Raw genomic sequence first — 18,691 nt, 5'->3', positions numbered from 1 at the left:
TTGAAGAGGGCATTGGCTGGGTCAAGGAGTGACATGACCTCCAGATTTCTTCTTTCTCTAAGATTTAAGACCCTACACTCAGGACCAAGTTGAAATTAACAGTAGGGTATCTCTGGACAGTAGAGAGAATGAGACTGAATTCACTGAGAATCTGCAAAAGACAATGGCTCCCAACCAGAAAACTCACAGAAGGCAGAAAACGAGTATGTGTGTCAGTGTATCCCACCAGAAAGCACAGAGGAAGCAGCAGGTAGAGACGAAAGCATTCCCATATAGACCTGGCAGCTGTCATACAAAAGTGAGAGTTAACCATTCACTTCTTATCTAATGGGGCCATGTGAAGACTGGCAATGTATGCTCTTCTAGGAATAATACAAAAAAAAAAAAAAAATGAAGTTCTAATGCTTACTCGTCAAAATTGGGACACTCCAAAATACCAACTGATTTCAGTCAGCATAGCTATGATTCTGTCTGAAAGTGCAATTCAATTATAAAGTTGAAAATATAAACATGAAAATATGCTAGAATAGTTAAGAGTGTCCTTTTAAATTTTCAACAGATAATCTTTTAATGCAATTACTGTAATTTTATTAAATGGCATAATTAGTTAATGCCTGAGAAGTTGTCAATAGAAGGTACAATTATGTTGTAAAAATTATAATCACAATGTGCGATGATGGATTGTTCTGATGAAAAAAAATGCTGAGAAAACCCTTTAACATATTTTTGAAGGTATATTATGTAGTCCTCTGTGAAAAGGAAGATTTGGGAAATCGCCTTATAAATGTTAAATAAAACAATAAATTGTCAAATATTTTAAGCCTTTTACACAATATATTTATACATTTTGCACACAAGTAGATATGGATGCATTTAAAATGTCAAAAAAAATATCTTCTCCTCCAGACAAAATGGTTATTGGAACTGGATTTTTTTCTCAGCTTTAGAGAAATACTGTTAATCTTGAACTCCAACTGCGCAAACACCTACTGAACAGGGAGTGAGGTCTGTTTTGCACATAGAACTGACTTCTGGTGGATATGGAAACAGCCACCAAATGTTTAATGAAATGCAGGTGCATCTAGTTGTGAATAAATTGATGAGAGAACTTAAAGAAGAAGTAAATCTTTTAGACACAGTTAACACATAAGTATCAAAAGCATCAAGAAGACATGGACCAGCACTATTTTAAGAGACTGATTTAAAAACAAAATTCCCGTTAGCATTGTCGTTGGTAGCAAAGCACATTCAACCTGAACATTCATTAGACCACAGAATGCATCATGGGCAGAAGCAATCCTCAAGGTCTCATATGAAATGCTAACGAAACGATTTTCACAAAATGTTGCATGGTGAAACTTCGCTATTTCCCAAATACCTTTGCTTGTGTGTGTGTGTGTGTGTGTATTTGTCTATGTTTACGCACACACATGGCATGTGGGTTGGAAGGGTCCATTCTGTCACTGGTGCTGTGGTTTATAAGTTTGCTGTGAAATCATTTCACATTTCTCAACATTCCAGGATCACTACAAGCTGAGAATTCCATGTATGCTAAATACGGGGTTTCACTAAGCAAGTGGGGAACTGTATTTTTAACCTTATTGGAGGAGGGAAGGTTGATTGATGCTTTAAATTATATATCACATTGCAGGCCCTGTCGACTCTGAAGAAGAAATTCTTCATTTTCTGACACTCAAAAAATTGAGGAAAAAAGTCACAGATGTTAAAATCATAGCTTTATGAAGATACCCATTGATATATGGTAGATTTAGATTACTTTTTAACATCAAACGTCCAAGTAAAAATCTAATAAAATAAGGAATCCATCAATGCCCCACAGACTTGCCTCCCTTGAAGCAATAGGTGTGTGCCTGAAAGACTAGTGGAAAATTGAAAAAAAAATGCAATCCTTTTTTACAGCATTAGGAGACCTTTGGTGTTTAAAATAATCTTCTGATGATGCCATCTGTCAAGTAAATGCTTTTTTGTCATATGAAAAAAAAATAATTCACTTATGCCATAATGTAACTTTAGGTCTTTTCATAGACAGTATTGGGGTTTGTAAAATACATGTACCCAACAGAAAAATAAAACAAACACACAAAAACCCCCTGTAGATGACTGGTTCCACAGTATAGACATCACAGTGCAGAATTATCTTTTGAGAACAAATCCAATTCATCTTAACTATCATTAAGTAATGTATTTGTACCAAAACATGGGGATGGGCTATAGAGTACCCCCACTCCCCCACATGTACTAGAAATATGGGTCTCTCTCTCTCTGATAGCTGTTGTCTTAAGACATTTTGAAGGAATGCATTAATGTAGATGGATAGATAAATGTGCTTGTCTCTACTCTTAGTCCTTATTTTGAACAACCTGGAATTCTCAAAAAGAATCTGGCAGAAGTATAGATTCCATCCACGACCCTTTCACGTAGCTGTTTTCAGCCTTCATGCACCCCTTGAAAACCCTTCTCTATCATCTAAGAGCTTCCCCTGCAAAGTGGGTAAAAATAACTCAGTCTCCAATCTGGGGCTCAGCCTGGAACCAGCCACTGAGATTTTCCAGACCATCAAGCTAGATTCCAAGGATGTCCTGTGCATGTGATTCCCAGAGTCTGGGCTGGTCCCCAGGGATGGTACAGACATTTCTACCTTATGCCTCTTTAGTCCTGGCTCCATCTCTTGTGAATGTAACAACCATGAATTATTCCCACCCAAACGATGAGGGTATCCCCCCACCCCCAAAGCATCTTGAAAAAGGCTTAACTCCCACTCATTACATCTAAATACGTATCTGAAGTGGCCAATGTCATTGTCCCTAGAGTCATTATCATCTAATTAAATACCAGGACCACAATTACTGTGATTCTGAACATCAGTGACAGGTAGTACAGCCCAATGGTTAAACACATGGACTCGAAAGCCTGATGGTCTGGGTTAATATCCCAGCTGTGCTTCTTAAAAGCATATGAGCCCTGACACTCTATTTAACCTCTATGGGTTCATTTTTCTCATCTGTACAAAGAAGGTAATAACCGGTACCTACATCAGCAGGTATTGGTGAGAACTAGATGAGGTAACATTTGCAAGAGGCTTCGGACAGCGCCCGACCCACAGTCAGCACTGAAACATGAGCTATTAAAGACCCTTAGAGGTGAAAGTCTGTGTCTGACAATGGCCATGTGCAGGTCTATGAAACACCACGTGTAATTACAAATCCATTCACAGGGAAATACCCAGATGTGCTTCTTCTAGGCATGACTTTTAGTTACCCTTGGCCTCTGTCAATAAACTGACATCTCCTATTAATTTGTTTTCCCGCTGGAAAAGTTGAGAATAGGACTCTCTGAGCAGAAAAAAGAAAATATACACATATTTAATTTATAACAAGCCAAGCTCAGAAAATGCAGCACAGTAAAATATCTAGAATCTGGATGAAAGAGAAAGACTCAAGAGACAACATGAGCAAAAATTTCCATAGTCATGCTAACAAAACAGAAACCGAGCTTGTAGACGAATGATTCGGAATGACTCGACCACTCTGAAAAAGTCCAAATTGAATTTCTTACAACAACGAATTCAATATTGTAGGCGGCATTCACATAGCACGTGTCAGTGAATTAAAGACAACTTTCTTCTCCGAGTGTTGGGAATACAGCCACTCTGGGTAAGTAGAGAGGGAATTAATCCCACATCGGAGGGGTTTACGCCTGGACAGTCTAGTAAGATAAAAAATCCCACGTTTGTCCACCCACTTCTGACCAGACACGATGTGGACTTCTATCTTTATAGGCCACTTGTCTTGAACCCTGCTTTCAACAAGTTTGATATATGTATACACATCCCCAGGAATCCTTCGAAAACATATGCTTTTCTTTCATAAAGTCTAAAATGAACAGCCATGATCCTACAGTGTTCATGCTTTGTCTCATCTGAAAATAGAGACACTGACATGATGTTAATTGGCTATTTTATATTATCTGACAAAACATAAGAAAAAAATTACTATAGCTTTGCCCTTATCTTGAGGTTCTAGAGTCACTTCCTGGACCTCGAGGGGAAGGCAAAGCCCCACTGGGAACTAGCCCACCAAAAATGGTTCTTCACACACCTGTGCAGTGAACCCTCAGATACCACTTATCCTACTTGCGAATATAGAAAGGCCTTCAAATGCAGTCCCTCTTATTTAGTAAAACCTTGGACTGACACCTCGCTTCAGACCATCACAAAACTCTTCCGCCCCCGTAACACCAAGGCAAATGGACGAAGCATGAACAAACTGTCACGCCAGTGAATAGGGACAGGTAACAGCATCCTGTCCTCGGTAGATCACAGGAATCAGGCTGAACCACCAGTGACAAACCCGGCGCTCTCCACAGTGGAACAATGAAGAGAAGAAGCAGGGCTTCAGCATACTAGGAGCCCTTCCTTTCTCTGGCCCAGGTCACCTGAGGATCCAATGCTTTGCAGAAAGACAACCCTTAACGGGGTCCCACCGAGTCGGGGACACAGTACCACACCAGTGCGTGACACTACCCACCTGTAAAGAGGGCTAACATCCAGAAGTATATAGGCAAGAGGCATAAAAGCAAAATGTTCTCCCCAAAAATGAAGGCTTGGCTATCCATAATCTTACAATATAATAAGGGAGACTAATATACATAGTTTTATTTTATCCTAAAAGTACCTTTCCTTTGTACACTCTTGCTTTAGGAACGGAAAGAGTTTGGAATGGCTATGATGATCGTAGTCACAAAAACATTCTCTAATAAGATTACACTGTATCGGCTTAGGGAGGGGAGAAACCACCTGTCTCTATCTGTAGTATCTCTGAGATCTGCCAAAGCTGGTCAAAGTAGACATGAGATAAACATTCGAACACAGCATTTCCAATTAAAACTGAAAACTAAAGGCCTTGAAGGGAGCAGTCCTCATTCTAGTCCCTTCGGAGAAAAGGTTCATGCATGTATCATTCCTAATTGACTGCATTTTTTCAGTGATGTCCAGTGGGAAAGGTCTCCCAGTAAATACACACATGCAGTGGAGACTCCCCCAGTCTCACGAACGCTTGCACAATCACACTGTGGGGAACCAGCAAGGAGAGCACCACCTTTTTCTTCCATTTTGTGGGCCACAGTGATTTGAGAGGATGAAGTAGCCGCCTACGTATGTCTGCCAGCCTAGGAGCGTGTTTCCCGGCGTGGTGCCCTCAGGGCGGACGCATGCAGGGACTGCACGGTGGTCCCGTTGCCAAAGCTCCCTTTCCCTTTCGAAGCCCCCTCTAGTAGACACCCTATTTCTATTCATCTGTTCTAATCTTTCTTCAGATCAGGCCGGCAGCCCATTAATCATTTCTGTCATTCTCCTACATAAGCCAGTGCAACGGAGCTCTGTTTTTCTAAAAATCACCGTGCCAGGAATCGAGCTCAAGAAAGAGGAAATCCTCTCCTCCTCACAGGGCCTGGCTGGGGTGCTGACTGGAAGAAGCCACCAATTGTGCCGACTTTCCTCTTTTGCCCAGAATCACAAGAGAACATTCCGTGGAAAGTTTTTGAAGAGAATTCAGGTGGGAAGCGGAGGTGGGGAGGCTGAAGAAGAAGCCAACACATGAAGCTCCCAGCTGAGAAGAACGTTGTAAGAAAGGGAAGTAGATGAATAAATGCCAAGACGAGACAGCTATGGATTAATAGCATTCTTATTAATGTTTTTACGAAGGCCAATTGTTTTTAGCAACTTCAGACCAAAGAAAAAGTATATTAAAAGTCCAGGTCACAGCCATCAACGGCCCTCTACTTCTCGATGCAACAAAAATCTAAAATTAATGAAACCAAACAGAATGTTTTCCACGGCAAAGAAAAAGCCTCATGCAGAGCTGATACATTTGTTTGTGGAATAAGGAATAAGGATGGGAGTGACCTTGAACTCACTGACATCTTGGGCTGATTTTTTTTTTTTTAACAAATTTTTAATGACGATGTGCCTGTGAGGTAGGAGAGAGCATGGACAGTAAAAAAAAAAAGAAAGAAAGAAAGAAAAAAAAAAAAAAACCATAGACAGAAGATTCATGATTTACCAAAGATCATGACTCAGAACCACTCACACATCCTATTAGGCCTTATTGTGCTCTTTGCGCGGTACAAAGATTAATGGCATGATAAAAGAAAAAAAAAAAAGGACAAGATTAGCAGTTGAGAGATTTGGTTTCTCCTTCCATGCCTGACACTACCAATCTCATCAAGAACAAGTCGTTTTACAAATGGCGGAGGGTGCCCAGAGCCGTAAGGTGAGGGCACTGCACTAACTTTCAAGTCCTGACAAGATTCCTGGACCCTCGGTGGTTCACTGAGGTGGTTCTGAGATCTCCTGCAGGTCTTCTGAGATTCTGTGATTTTATTTCGCTCCTAAGGATGGGCCAGCATTGTCAGAGAGAAGGAAGAGTACATCTCATGCACATTAGTCACTGTCTTACGTGGTGTTGGGTCACCTTGTCATGTGACTCAAGTGGCTTGCTATGAATTGATGTTTTTTTATCGAAGTTTGTGAAGATATACTTAAAACATAAATTAAAGCAATTTCATCATGTGAGTTTTCAACCGTCATTTTTCAAGAAGTACTCGCATTCACTGGGACAGAGGGGGAGAAATATAGATAATGGAGGAACTATACAGACACAGTTAATATAACAATAACCGCCGTATATAAAGACACATTTTTGAGTGAAAAAAATTTTTTACAAATATATAGAACCTAGGTCTCTTAAACTTACTGAGAGATAGTACATGGGTAAGATTTGGGTAATTTAAGGGATTTCCAAGGATAAATCTGATGTAAGTATAGTCTTAGAAAGATATCTATTCATCTATGCTGTAATATATTTCAGAAAGATGAATGGTTACCATTTATGTTTTCAAGTCTCCTTACAGGTGTGAACTTCAGCTACGTTGAATGTGTATTACTCTGCTTCATGTCAGTAAAATAAAACCCATCTGCATTTGGATTTGGGACTCAGAAGCAAATAATTTGAACATAAAATCAAGGCTTACCACGAACGCAATGACACTTCTCAACGTGGATTCCCACTGGAAGCAGCTTTTAAGGAACTGTATTGTATTCCACATTGCCATGGTGATCCTTTTCACACGGTCTATATCCCTTGATAAGATCTAATAAAAAAAATGAAAAAGAAGGAACTAGATTTAAATACTCCAAATATTCTCTTCAGATCAGGCAGCTCAGTCATTTAAATTATATTTTGTATAGCTGCCAATTAAAAAAAAATAATAGAAAGGAAAAGTCCTAATGCTTCTTCTAAAATTCTTTTTAAAACACCATCATCCATAGAAGGAAAAAAATACAATGTACTTTGTAGCTCTTTTGATGGAGAACAGCCTGTTTCAATAATATCCAGGACAAAACCGAGCTGGTAAAAGCTACAGGAACAGGGCATTTGGTGTGTGTGTGTGTGTGTGTATGTGTGTGTGTGTGTGTGTGCGTGTGTGTGTGTGTGTGTGAGAGAGAGAGAGAGAGAGAGTCTATATTGTTTAGTTAAGAAGGAAATGGATGGATTTTTGTAGAAACTAGATGTACAGGGATTCTAGCTCATGCAGTCCAGAAGAAAAAGTCTATAGGAAAGTCTAATTCTGGGAGGAGAATCCAGCTCTCCCACCTCCTAGCTGTGCAACCTCCAATCAGTTTCCTAACCTCTCTTGTCTTAAACAATGGGGTTGATCTTTATATTCACCTTGCAGACAGTAAAGAAAATTGAAGGCCTTTGAAAGTGCCTGCCACATAGTAAGTGACCTCAAGTACCTGCATCATAAGCATAAAACTCTGCAGACACACCGTCGTGAAAGACACAGACCCCAGGATCTCAGCCCCCAAGTCCCCTGGAGATCTCAGAGCCCAAAGCCACCCCACGCAGAGGTCATGCTTGGCAAAGGACACGTCTTTTCTCCCAGTTGTAGGCAGATTCATTTCGACTTGTTTGCAAAGCAGCTACCCCACCTATTTCAACTCAGGTTTTACCTTTCAAGTAAATAGGGCACAAGGCAGTAATAATAATAATAATAATAATAATAATAATAATAATAATATTAAAAGACGTTTACTCAGATTACGCCAAATAAATATTACACTCAATGTTATGGCAGACCAAAACAAAACATTGCGATGCTCCCTTCAGAAGACATTCCAGGCCTTTCCCAAGTGTGCCCAGAAGTTCACAGGAAACAAAAGGATGAGGAGATGCATTTATATTTAACTGCTTTATGTCACCCACAGCTGCTCACCCCACAGGAAATGGTGGAAGTAATAAACACTTTGAAAAGGGGACACTTTGTTCTTTGTTACACAACCGAAGAGGGACAATAGGTACAGAGTGAAATCCTGGACTGCTTCTGAACAAGACAGGGAGGGACTCCGAAAAGAAACATAAAGGTCATATTAAAAAAATGCAAAACTTCCCCTCTGGGCTCTGATCATCCCTTTTTGTTAAACTGAGAGAGGAATTAAGGGAAACAGGCAGAGGGAGACAGTGAACTCAGAGTGAGGTAAACCGCCAACACATTCCAAACATTTAGACAATAGGAAAGTGGTCGGAGCAGCGTGGGGGACCTTGAGGCTAGATGCCAGTAAGGGCCACTGGGCTGAGGCTGTTAAGGCCTCCCTGGGCAGAAAAACTCCCTGCGAGCCTGTTAGGACTCGCGGAAAGGGCCCTAACTGAGGCTAGCAGACCAAGCCAAGTCAGAGAGCCTACAGAGGCTGACACTAGGAATGTTCCTTGATAGAATGGCTCAGGAAGTGAATGGAGGGCTGACACCTTCTACTTCATCCAACATCGATGTTTTCAGTCTTTTCCTTCTGATCCTGCTGACTGAGGTCCTTGTTGTGGGACAGATGGAGAGAGGCAGAGGAAGGAAAGGAGATGGGAAGAAGCTGAGAGAAGGGGATGGAGGGGGAGAGAGAGAGACAGGGAGGAAGAGGGAGGGAAAGGGAGGGAGGGAGAAGGACCGGGAGGGAGGGAGAGAGAGGGAGAGGGACAAAGGGAGAGGGAGGGAGAGGGGAGAGAGAGAAAGGAAGAGGGAAAAGGAGGAGGAGGAGAATGGCGGTAGGAGGAAAAAAGGAAGGAAGGTGGGAGGAAGGAAGGAAGGGGAAGGGGGAGGGAGAGGGGAAGGAAGGAAGGGGAAGGGGGAGGTGGGGAGAGATGCAAAGTAAGGACAAATAAGCACTTCCGATGCTGAGTGTAACAGGAGCCCGTTTACCTACCCACCTACCTTCTTGGATAGCTTGCGGGTATCTTCAACAAAGCGCTTTTCTCTGGGAGTAAAGGTCCTAATACTTGCTTTGACCTAGAAAGACATTATTGTTTAAAAAAAGGGGGGAGGGCAGCATTTAAATGGACTTCATTCTTCTCTTTTTCTTGTTCAGGACTGGGAAGAATGTGGAAACCAATATCTTCTGACTCTCAGGCCTTTGGCAGGGAGCAGAGCTTTGGAGGACACCCCTGGGCTCTGCATGTGGTCCCGGGGATCTCATTTCACCAGCACACTTGGGTAGGTCAGACTAGATCCAGGAGACTCCAAGAGCATTGTACCCACTTTGCAAATCAACGGAGGTATTTTAAACCACTGTGGAGATTGGGTTCAGGAGACTTGAACCAGTTTCTAAGTAAAACTTCCTTCCGATCAAGGTTTTGCACAATTTTCACCAATAATAAACACCTTGTCTATGAAAATTGGTTTCCCGCTTATAAAAACATCTTTCCACAGAGAATCTCATTTCCTCTCAAGTCTATGGAAAAATAAGTAGATGAGTCATTTGAGACCCATTTTATGGGGAAGAAATTGAGGTTCAGAGAGATTTCCTGGCTTGTCCCAATCACCGTCCTGAAGAAAAATTCAATGAAAAAAATTCAAGTCCCTCTCCACTCCGTCGGATGGACAAATGAAAAATGACAGAACTGACATATTTGCTTGGTAAAGCTTTCTTCCCTAAAACTCAGGTTTTACCTGTGTGCCTGGTCTAAATACAAGTGCTTGCCAGAAGGAAACAGGACATGAAGGGTCATCGGTAGTAAACACGCACAGAGGATTTCCTTGAAGGGAAAGGGAACTCAATGGGAGAACCTAGGAATTAACACCACCACCCCCAGACTAGAGACAAAAATAGAAAAACGTCCCTGCCATTGATTCTATGAATCATTTCTTTTTTTTTTTTTAATGTTTTTGTATTATATTATGTTAGTCACCATACAGTACATCCCTGGTTTTTGATGTAAAGTTCGATAATTCATTAGTTGCGTATAACACCCAGTGCACCATGCAATACGTGCCCTCCTTACTACCCATCACCGGTCTATCCCATTCCCCCACCCCCCTCCCCTTTGAGGCCCCCAGTTTGTTTCTCATAGTCCATAGTCTCTCATGCTTCATTCTCCCTTCTGATCACCCCCCCTTCTTAAATAAACTAAACAAGAAGTGGGTTAGCATAGGACTCGGCAGCATTAGAAGGATCTGGATCTGTATGCTGACTCACTCATTTATTAGTAAATCAGCTCTCTTATTTAATTCCATTTGCTCATCATAAAATGGCATTAATGATACCTATTTACCAGGTTTATTGGGAGGATTAAATGCAATAATGTCAGAGCCTGGCCCATTGTAGGTGGCCACTAAATGGCAGCCATTCTTATAATTACTGTAAAAGCTCCATTACCCTACATTCATTTATACCGCTAACTGGATTAACCTGAGCTCTCCTTTTCCTTTCCGGAACCTGCCGCTGATACCATGGCATATGCATGGTCCCAGCTAAGTAGGCCACGTCTCTGCATGCTAAGGAATGTCTGCTCAGCTCACAATAACCAAGTCACATGCCTACCGAGAATCATCTGCGCTAACTCCCAATCTTGTTTCTGCCAGTTTTGCCCATTATTATAATTCCACGTTTTAATCAATTATCATATAAATCATTGAAATCCAAGCATGGACCAGAAGACTTGAAATTCGTGTTGCTCTAGAAAGCCTTGATAAAGGTCAGTCCCTAAAAAGATACTGAGGTTAAGATTTTATGGGAAAAAAAAAAACCAGTCTGGAAAATTCTATATTCAGATTGTCCTGTATCTTTAAAGTAGATCTCCACTTAAAAAAAAAAAAACCTGAAACTAGATATTATTTTAGAGGTAATATTTATGCAAGAAATATGTGACAGAACTAAACATAATAAGTCCATGCTATAAAAAAACAGATTTTATGCCCATACCTAAAGATTGGCGAATGAGTATTTAAATATTTTATATTAAACTAAAGGTTGAAGATAGGTTTTAAAAATTCCTCCTTTAACTGTGGTTTCCAAATGAGTAACTACTTCTCTTGGTAGTGGTGGATAGCAGGACATCGACCGTAACAAGTAAATTACATGTCAGGGGCTTGAAAATACCTCTGTCTGACCACCAGCTGTGGCCTTGGAGAAGATTACTGGAAATAAAGCTAACAAACTAATTTCTCCTTTTATTTATTTTTTTTGTTTTGTTTTTTCCTTGACATTTGGATGTGCTGGGAATTAAACACCATCATTTCTACTGGTCAAGGGGATTAATACCAGTTGAAAACTGGATTGTCCCACACTGATTTTATATGTGAGGTTTAGAACCCTGTTCTCTCTTTCTAGCTGCAACATTTCTGAAACATTTTACACAGATTTGAGTCTCGCTAGGCTGGTCATCTTTTACTTAGGTACAGAGAAGTTGGGAGGTATGGCTGGCCCAGCTAGACTTACCGGATTATATATGAGGTCCATCTCCAAGTAAATAGCTCCTTTAAAAGCTTGTTCTAAATCTTTATTCTTCAACACGTAGCAATTTAGTTGTCCATCTCGAATCTGTCATGAATAATAGATAAAATACCAACTTTCTAGGGGGTTTAAACTGAACTGGCAAAGTTGAGACTGTACAATGCACACACAGATTAAGTAGATATTCAGCAAATATTAAACCCATCATATATCAACTTTAAATTCTACAATGCTGTTATAACTGATAAAAAGATAAAGTAACAGTCAACAGGCTGAAACAGGGTTATTAATGGAAAACTAGTGGTATAAATTATTAGTAGGTTTACATGGGCTTTCCTTCAAAAAATCCCAGAGGTTATACATTTTCATTAATTAAAAATGATAAATATTCTACAGAATTCCTGGCCAGGACTTCTCAAGATTGCCAAGGTCATGAGAAAAAGGAAAGATTCGGAAGCTGTCACAATTCAGAAGACAGAAGGAGACAAAATGATTAAATGCGATGGGGTACCCTGGGTTGGATCCCAGAACAGAAAAAGAACATCTGTGGAAAAACTGGTAATGTCCAAATAAAGACCAAACTTTAGTTGACAATAATGCACAGTGTCTGTTTTCTTTTTTTAGCTTTGACAAATGTACCATGGCAATGTGAAGAATTCACATTAGGGGAAACAAAGTGAAGGGTGTATAGGAGCTCTAGATTATCCTTGTAACTTTCCTATAAATCTAAATTTATCCCCAAATAAAGAGGTTATTAAAGTATTTTTAAGAAATGAATAAAGGAACTGATTTTAATAAAATGATCAGTGTTTCACAGCCATGGAGCAATGCACATTAAATCCATGAACATAGCTGAATCTGAGGTCAAAATCCAAAGATATTTACGGAGCACAAAATGCTGAGAAGTTTTCAAAATAAACAAGTCCCTCTGATATCCTCTCTCAGCCAGCGGGTCACATCACTTCCATACCCTAACCTGCCAATGGACCCCAACATGTAAGGCATCCCAGAAAAATACCTCCTGTACCATTTTGGAAATGATGTGGGTTCCACCAAGGCATTCTCTTTCCAGATTCGAGGGCACTCACGCTTTTATGATTACACAGTAGTCTATGCATTGATTAAACTTGTGGTTTGTAAGAAGCATCCCTGTTAACTCCAAAAGGACCTCTGCAAAACTTGAACTAACCAAAAGCTCCACTTGGGATTGTAATAATCAAAGATTTGAAATAACGTAGGAAATTTGACGGCATGAAATTTGAGCCATATTTTAACTGACTATTGCTGTCACTACAAGCATTCAGCACAAGTGTTCTTATAAACAGTGGTGGAAATGAGTTGAATAAGTCATGAGGGAAACAGAGTCATTCCACTTTACAAGGAAGAGGTTATCTTCCTTCCCAAAGTTACCCCACCTCTCAGATTGAATAGGTTTTAAACAGAAAGATGGTTTTCCTGGCCAGTGGCTAAGAGGAAGGGGGTGCCCCATAAAGACCTGGTTTCCTTCCTCAACGGTGTCCAAACAGGATTCTGAGCTTCCTCTTTTATCCACAGCCTCACTTAATAAATTGTGGGTGTTAAAGTTGAAAGAAATAAATACAAAAACAGCATGACAATTTGCCAACCTGACTTCAGTCCAATTTGGCTGTGCCTCAACCCACAGTCATTGTACTGTTATCTTAAAATTTCCATGATTTCTTAAGGGTTAGGAAAGGCCAACAGAAGAATATGAGGTATCGGTAGAAAAATATATTTTATGGTAATTTCTTTTTTGGTTTTTGATTTTTTGTAAATGATCTTTTCCTCTTTTTCAATGTCCTAGTATTGTGTCAGCAAAACACAGAATCCACCCAGGGATATTAAATCAGTTATTGAAGCTAGAGATATAGCATAGGCTATTCATATTGGGTACTTTCACATAATAGTATCTTAAAACTTATCAATTGCAAGTTTACACATTTGAAAAAACTTTGAAAAATTACAGAAAAAAAAATGTCCCTTTGAACTTCCACAAATATCACAATTCCTTCCCCCACATAGAAATTAGATAGGAATTTGGCATGTAGCCTTCCTAAATTTATATTGAGAATTTATATTCATAAATAAATCCTTGAAAAAAGTAATTTAAATTTTTTGCCTGTGTGAAACAGTATTTTGCAACCTCACTTTGTATCTATCAATGTGACTTGATAATAGGTATGCAGTATACAGATCTGCTTTTCTTTTTTTTTTTTTTTTTTAAGATTTTTTATTTATTTATGTGACAGAGAGACAGCCAGCGAGAGAGGGAACACAGCAGGGGAGTGGGAAAGGAAGAAGCAGGCTCCCAGCGGAGGAGCCCGATGTGGGACTTGATCCCAGAACGCTGGGATCACACCCTGAGCCGAAGGCAGACGCTTAACGACTGTGCCACCCGGGCACCCCAGATCTGCTTTTCTTTAAACTGCTATATAATATTCAGAATATGAACTTAGTTATTAATTCTCCTATTGATGAACATTTGGTTGATTCCAATTTCTCAATCTATCTGCCATAAGGAGTATCTTTTGGGAAAAGGGAAAGAGGAAGGGAAAGAGGAAATATCTTACTTTGTACTGGGATATGTTTCAGTTAAGAGCAGGTCAATGTATTTGAATAATTAGTATTATAATTAAACACCGAAATAGTAATCAAAGGTAGTATTTTTAAAAGATTTTCATTTTTCAGTCTTTATATAATTGAACTTCTAACACAAGAATAGAGAATAAAAAGTTCTGTAACACCCAACTTGCCAAACTGCTGTATGAGAACATCTATCCAACAGGAAAGGAAAGCTAACCACATTTTTCCTGTCGAGAGAAGGATGTTTATCATTTATACTTAGAGCACAGAAAATCATTTCTGGCAGTTTATGATTATAAAACCTCTGTTAAATAGCGGGACAGTTAAACCACAGCCAAAAGAAAAGTTAGAGCAAAGAATCTATATATACTTTTGTCTTTTAGATATGAGATAGTCACTTAAATTAAGACGTAAGCTTAATTTTTAGGTCTCTGTTGATCAAGGCAAAAAGGAATGATAGTTTTCGATTTGTGACAAAGGAGGTCTCTAAGTTCATCCGGGGAGTCTTCTTGACTTGACATCTGGGATGATTTAGTTTCACTCCAAGATAAGGGTCATTGAATAAAATAATAGATAGTCTTTACTGTTATGAGAAAATTTTGCAGACTGACTTACCACACACATTTTTGCATGCTTGCCTATTCATAGGTGAAGAGCACAGATATTAGGCAATCTTTTGGGGAAGGCATTTCTGCAGAACAGTAATACAGATTTAATCTAATTAGAAATCTGACTTCAACAATCAGGGAAATGGGTATTTGCATGTCCCTTTCTTTTCATAAACAATGTATCTATCAGAAAGCTTTTATGAAGCGCATGCTAACAGTTAATTCCTGGTGAAATTAGCCAGTGAATACAAGAGTACAGGAAGTCTGCTTCTGAGTAATGATTCAGGGTTTTGGAGCCAGAGGACAAGTTACAGAGAAGATAGTCTGGTTTAGATTTTAATCTGACCTGAAATCATCTTTAAACTATTCAACTTTTTTTTTCCTACTTAAAAGAATTTAAAACCTTCTTTAAAAAGCTTAGCATCATGTTTATGAGTAACTTTCTAAAAGCTTGGTGAATAAACTATTTTTTAGTCAAAAACATACTGCATTCATTTTTTAGAAGACAGGATTTTTTAAAATCTGCGTGTAACAGACGTTAGTTATGTGGAACAGGGAACAAAATCATTTTCTCATCTCGAACTCCCTTTAAAGAATCATCATTATTATGCTTTGCTATAAATTTCCTTGATGTGACCAGTTACCAACTGATGCAACAGAAAAAGCTAATCAGAATCAATATCCATGAATAAATCCATCAATTGGTTTAAGGAGGGAAGATATATATTTAAGAGGAAAATCCAAACTGAAGAGCCCTACTGATTCCCCCAGCTTGACCCTCATGGGAAAAGTGGAGAACATTTGGGTATAAACAAGCATGCCACTAATCAGAGACTTTTCTTTCCATGCAAAGGGGGAAATGCTTTAATGTGACAACATTACAACAGTTGGGCCCAGCTGAGGCACAGAAAAAATGACTCTCCAATAAAATGTGAAGAGGACAGACATGTGCCTGGGTAAGGGGAAACTAAATACTCTTTACTTGGTAGTGATTCACATTCATATCCCTACTTGGAAGCAGGCGTGCTTCCAATGGCATGAGTTACAAACAGCATGGGAAATTACAATGCCCACAAGGTTATTATTTGCCTGGATGTAAAGTCAACCACCAGCCAGTGGAGATGGCATTGAATTCATTACCCCAGACCCTCACCAATTATATCCCACCACTTCTCCCTTCCAAGGCCATCCATCCCACCAAAACCCAGCTCTGAACCATGGAAATAGCAGAAAACTTTGGTGTACCCAGCCAGCATTTATCAACTCCTCTCTCTAAAATATAAGCTATCTTACAGAATATATATTAATTATAAGAATTGTGTAAAATTTATAAAAATGGTTTTACAAAGTTTTTACGGGGGTGCCTGGGTGGCTCAGTCGTTAAGCGTCTGCCTTTGGCTCAGGGCGTAATCCCAGCATTCTGGGATCGAGCCCCACAACGGGCTCCTCCGCTGGGAGCCTGCTTCTTCCTCTCCCACTCCCCCTGCTTGTGTTCCCTCTCTCTCTGGCTGTCTCTCTCTGTCAAATAAATAAATAAAATCTTAAAAAAATTAATAAATAAAATAAAAAATAAAAAGTTTTTACGATATTACATGTTTTTAAGCAAGTAAACACACATATCTAGTTTTTAATGTACATTTGTATTTCCTTATCTTGTGAAAATAGGAATGTAGTGTATTGCATAAAATTTGGGACTCCAGAGGCAGATGAACTGAGTTTAAATTCTGATTCTGCCTCAAATTGGCTGAATAACTTTGGACAAGTTACATAACTCCCTCTGTTCATCAGTTTCCTAGTCTGTAAAATGTGAATAAAAAATGATGTGTATCTCAGAGGTTGCTATGAAATAATCAGACAGCAGTAAAGAATGGTGACAAGTAGAAATTGCTTATTAAATAATATATTTTAGTCTTATATTAATTTATATACTTTTTAATCACTGTCTTTTAGATTAAAAAAAAAAAAACCAGGGGAAGCATTCCCCAATGTAATAACTTAATTCTTGTACATAATTTAGAATAGTTCTTTACCTTATGAAGATTCTATAATTAACAACCAATCCTTCATTGCAAATCACTAAGACTATCTCCAATTTTTAACTGTAAACCCTGCGATAATTTTATGTGTAGCTAACTTTGCGTGTCTACGATGCATCCCCAAAAATAAATTCCTAGAGGTGGAAGGGTTGAGTCATAGGATATACCTATTCTTGTAGGTTTTGGCCAAGTATTGCCAGTTAGCCCTCCTAAAATGTGATATTAATTTCTACTCCTAGCCTCAGTGAATAAGCCTATCCATTTCCTTGCAACTTTGCCAACTGCAAGCATTTTTATTTAATATACAGCAATTTCATAGGAAGAAAATGGCCTCAGGTTGTTTTAATATGTGCTTTTTTTTTTCCCCCAACTAATGAGACTGAACATTGTCTTTCCTATGTTTATTAACAGTGGGCCATGGTAGGCCTGGGAAGTCAGGCTTAGAGTCAATTCCCATTTCTGGCATTTAGCATCTGTGTGGCCATGAGTAATTGCTGTATCTCTCCCAGGTTCTGTTGCCTTTCTAAAACAGATACCTAGAATATAAATGCTCAGAGAGATGTGTAGATTAAATTTTAACCCATTTTATCAAAGCACCTTCTGCAAGCCTTGTACCAAGTCCCGTTCCCTCCAACAGCAGTGGAGAGAGTCCTTCATCATCACTGGTAATGAAAAACCTTTACCATATTTTTTAATGCAATTGCTTCAACCAATCTGATCATCTAAATCAGTTACTCCTGCAAGGTGATGAAGATGATAGCTTACGCTGTAAGTGGGTACTGTTTCTACTGTACTCACTTCACATTCTTCAAACTATTTAAATCCTCAGCACAGCCTTCAAGGCAGACATTATCATTATCTTCATTGCATCAAGGAAGACACGCAGACAGAGAGGTTAAGTAACTTGTCAATTATCACACAGCTAATTAGGAGAAAACACTGGGGAGCAACCCAGGTAGTCTGGCTCTAATCTCTGCACTTTTAAGGACCATGATCATTATTGAATAAAGCAGGAGCCATTCATATGCTTATTAGCTATTTGGATTTCCACCTGTTTGAATTAACTTTTCTGCTAGATTGACTTATCTCTTCCTTATAGATTAAAAAACAAAAACCTTTTGTTAGTGATATTATCCACTTGTTTCTATGTTGCAAGTATTTTTTTCTCTTTTTTTTAATAATAATTTTCTATGTTGCAAGTACTTTTGACTTTGTGTTTTAATTTACAATGGCAATTTTTGTTTTCACCATGTTGACATCTTCAGATTTTTTTTTCCCCCTTTATCATTCCTGTTTTTCAGGTTGTTTATATAGAACTTTCCCATTATTTTAACAGTTTTATTTAGGAAGTTTGTTCCAAGTGTTTGACCTTTAATTCATGGCAAAATAGTGACTGTGTTCAATGTAACACACTGATGCATTTTTCCCTGATGAGTAAGCAACTGACTTTCCCAGAATCCAATATACAGTGATCACTTCGTTTATCCTTTTCCTCTTTCATCGTCGTTTTTCCATGTCTTTTCATATAGTTCTAGAACTTCCTCACATGGGTCTTAAGCATTATAGTTGTTTTTGTTTCCTGCTTTTAACTCTTCTATGCTTTAAGTTTTTAAAATGTTTTCCTACTGGGTAAGGCCATTGATTTTTTT

General features: G+C 39.0%; 1 protein-coding gene across 4 annotated transcripts in view; it reads right to left on the bottom strand.

Moving 5' to 3' along the window:
- The window catches only part of MCTP2 (multiple C2 and transmembrane domain containing 2), a 242,000-nt gene that overhangs the window by 77,867 nt on the left and 145,442 nt on the right, over window positions 1–18,691 (bottom strand). For all 4 annotated transcript variants that reach the window (XM_045812980.2, XM_045812981.2, XM_045812982.2 and 1 more), the window contains 3 exons: window positions 11,783–11,884; window positions 9,280–9,354; window positions 7,051–7,170 (listed from right to left, as the gene is read on the bottom strand). In XM_045812980.2, the coding sequence (XP_045668936.1) occupies window positions 7,051–7,170; window positions 9,280–9,354; window positions 11,783–11,884 (297 nt within the window). The remainder of the gene's footprint in view (window positions 1–7,050; window positions 7,171–9,279; window positions 9,355–11,782; window positions 11,885–18,691) is intronic.

The sequence above is a fragment of the Ursus americanus genome, chromosome 28 (genome assembly GCF_024610735.1).
Source record: "Ursus americanus isolate L20-20 chromosome 28, mUrsAme1.1.p, whole genome shotgun sequence".
Classification (NCBI taxonomy): Eukaryota; Metazoa; Chordata; class Mammalia; order Carnivora; family Ursidae; genus Ursus; species Ursus americanus.
Note: the sequence above shows the minus strand (reverse complement) of the source record. Positions and strands in the feature narration are given on the sequence as shown.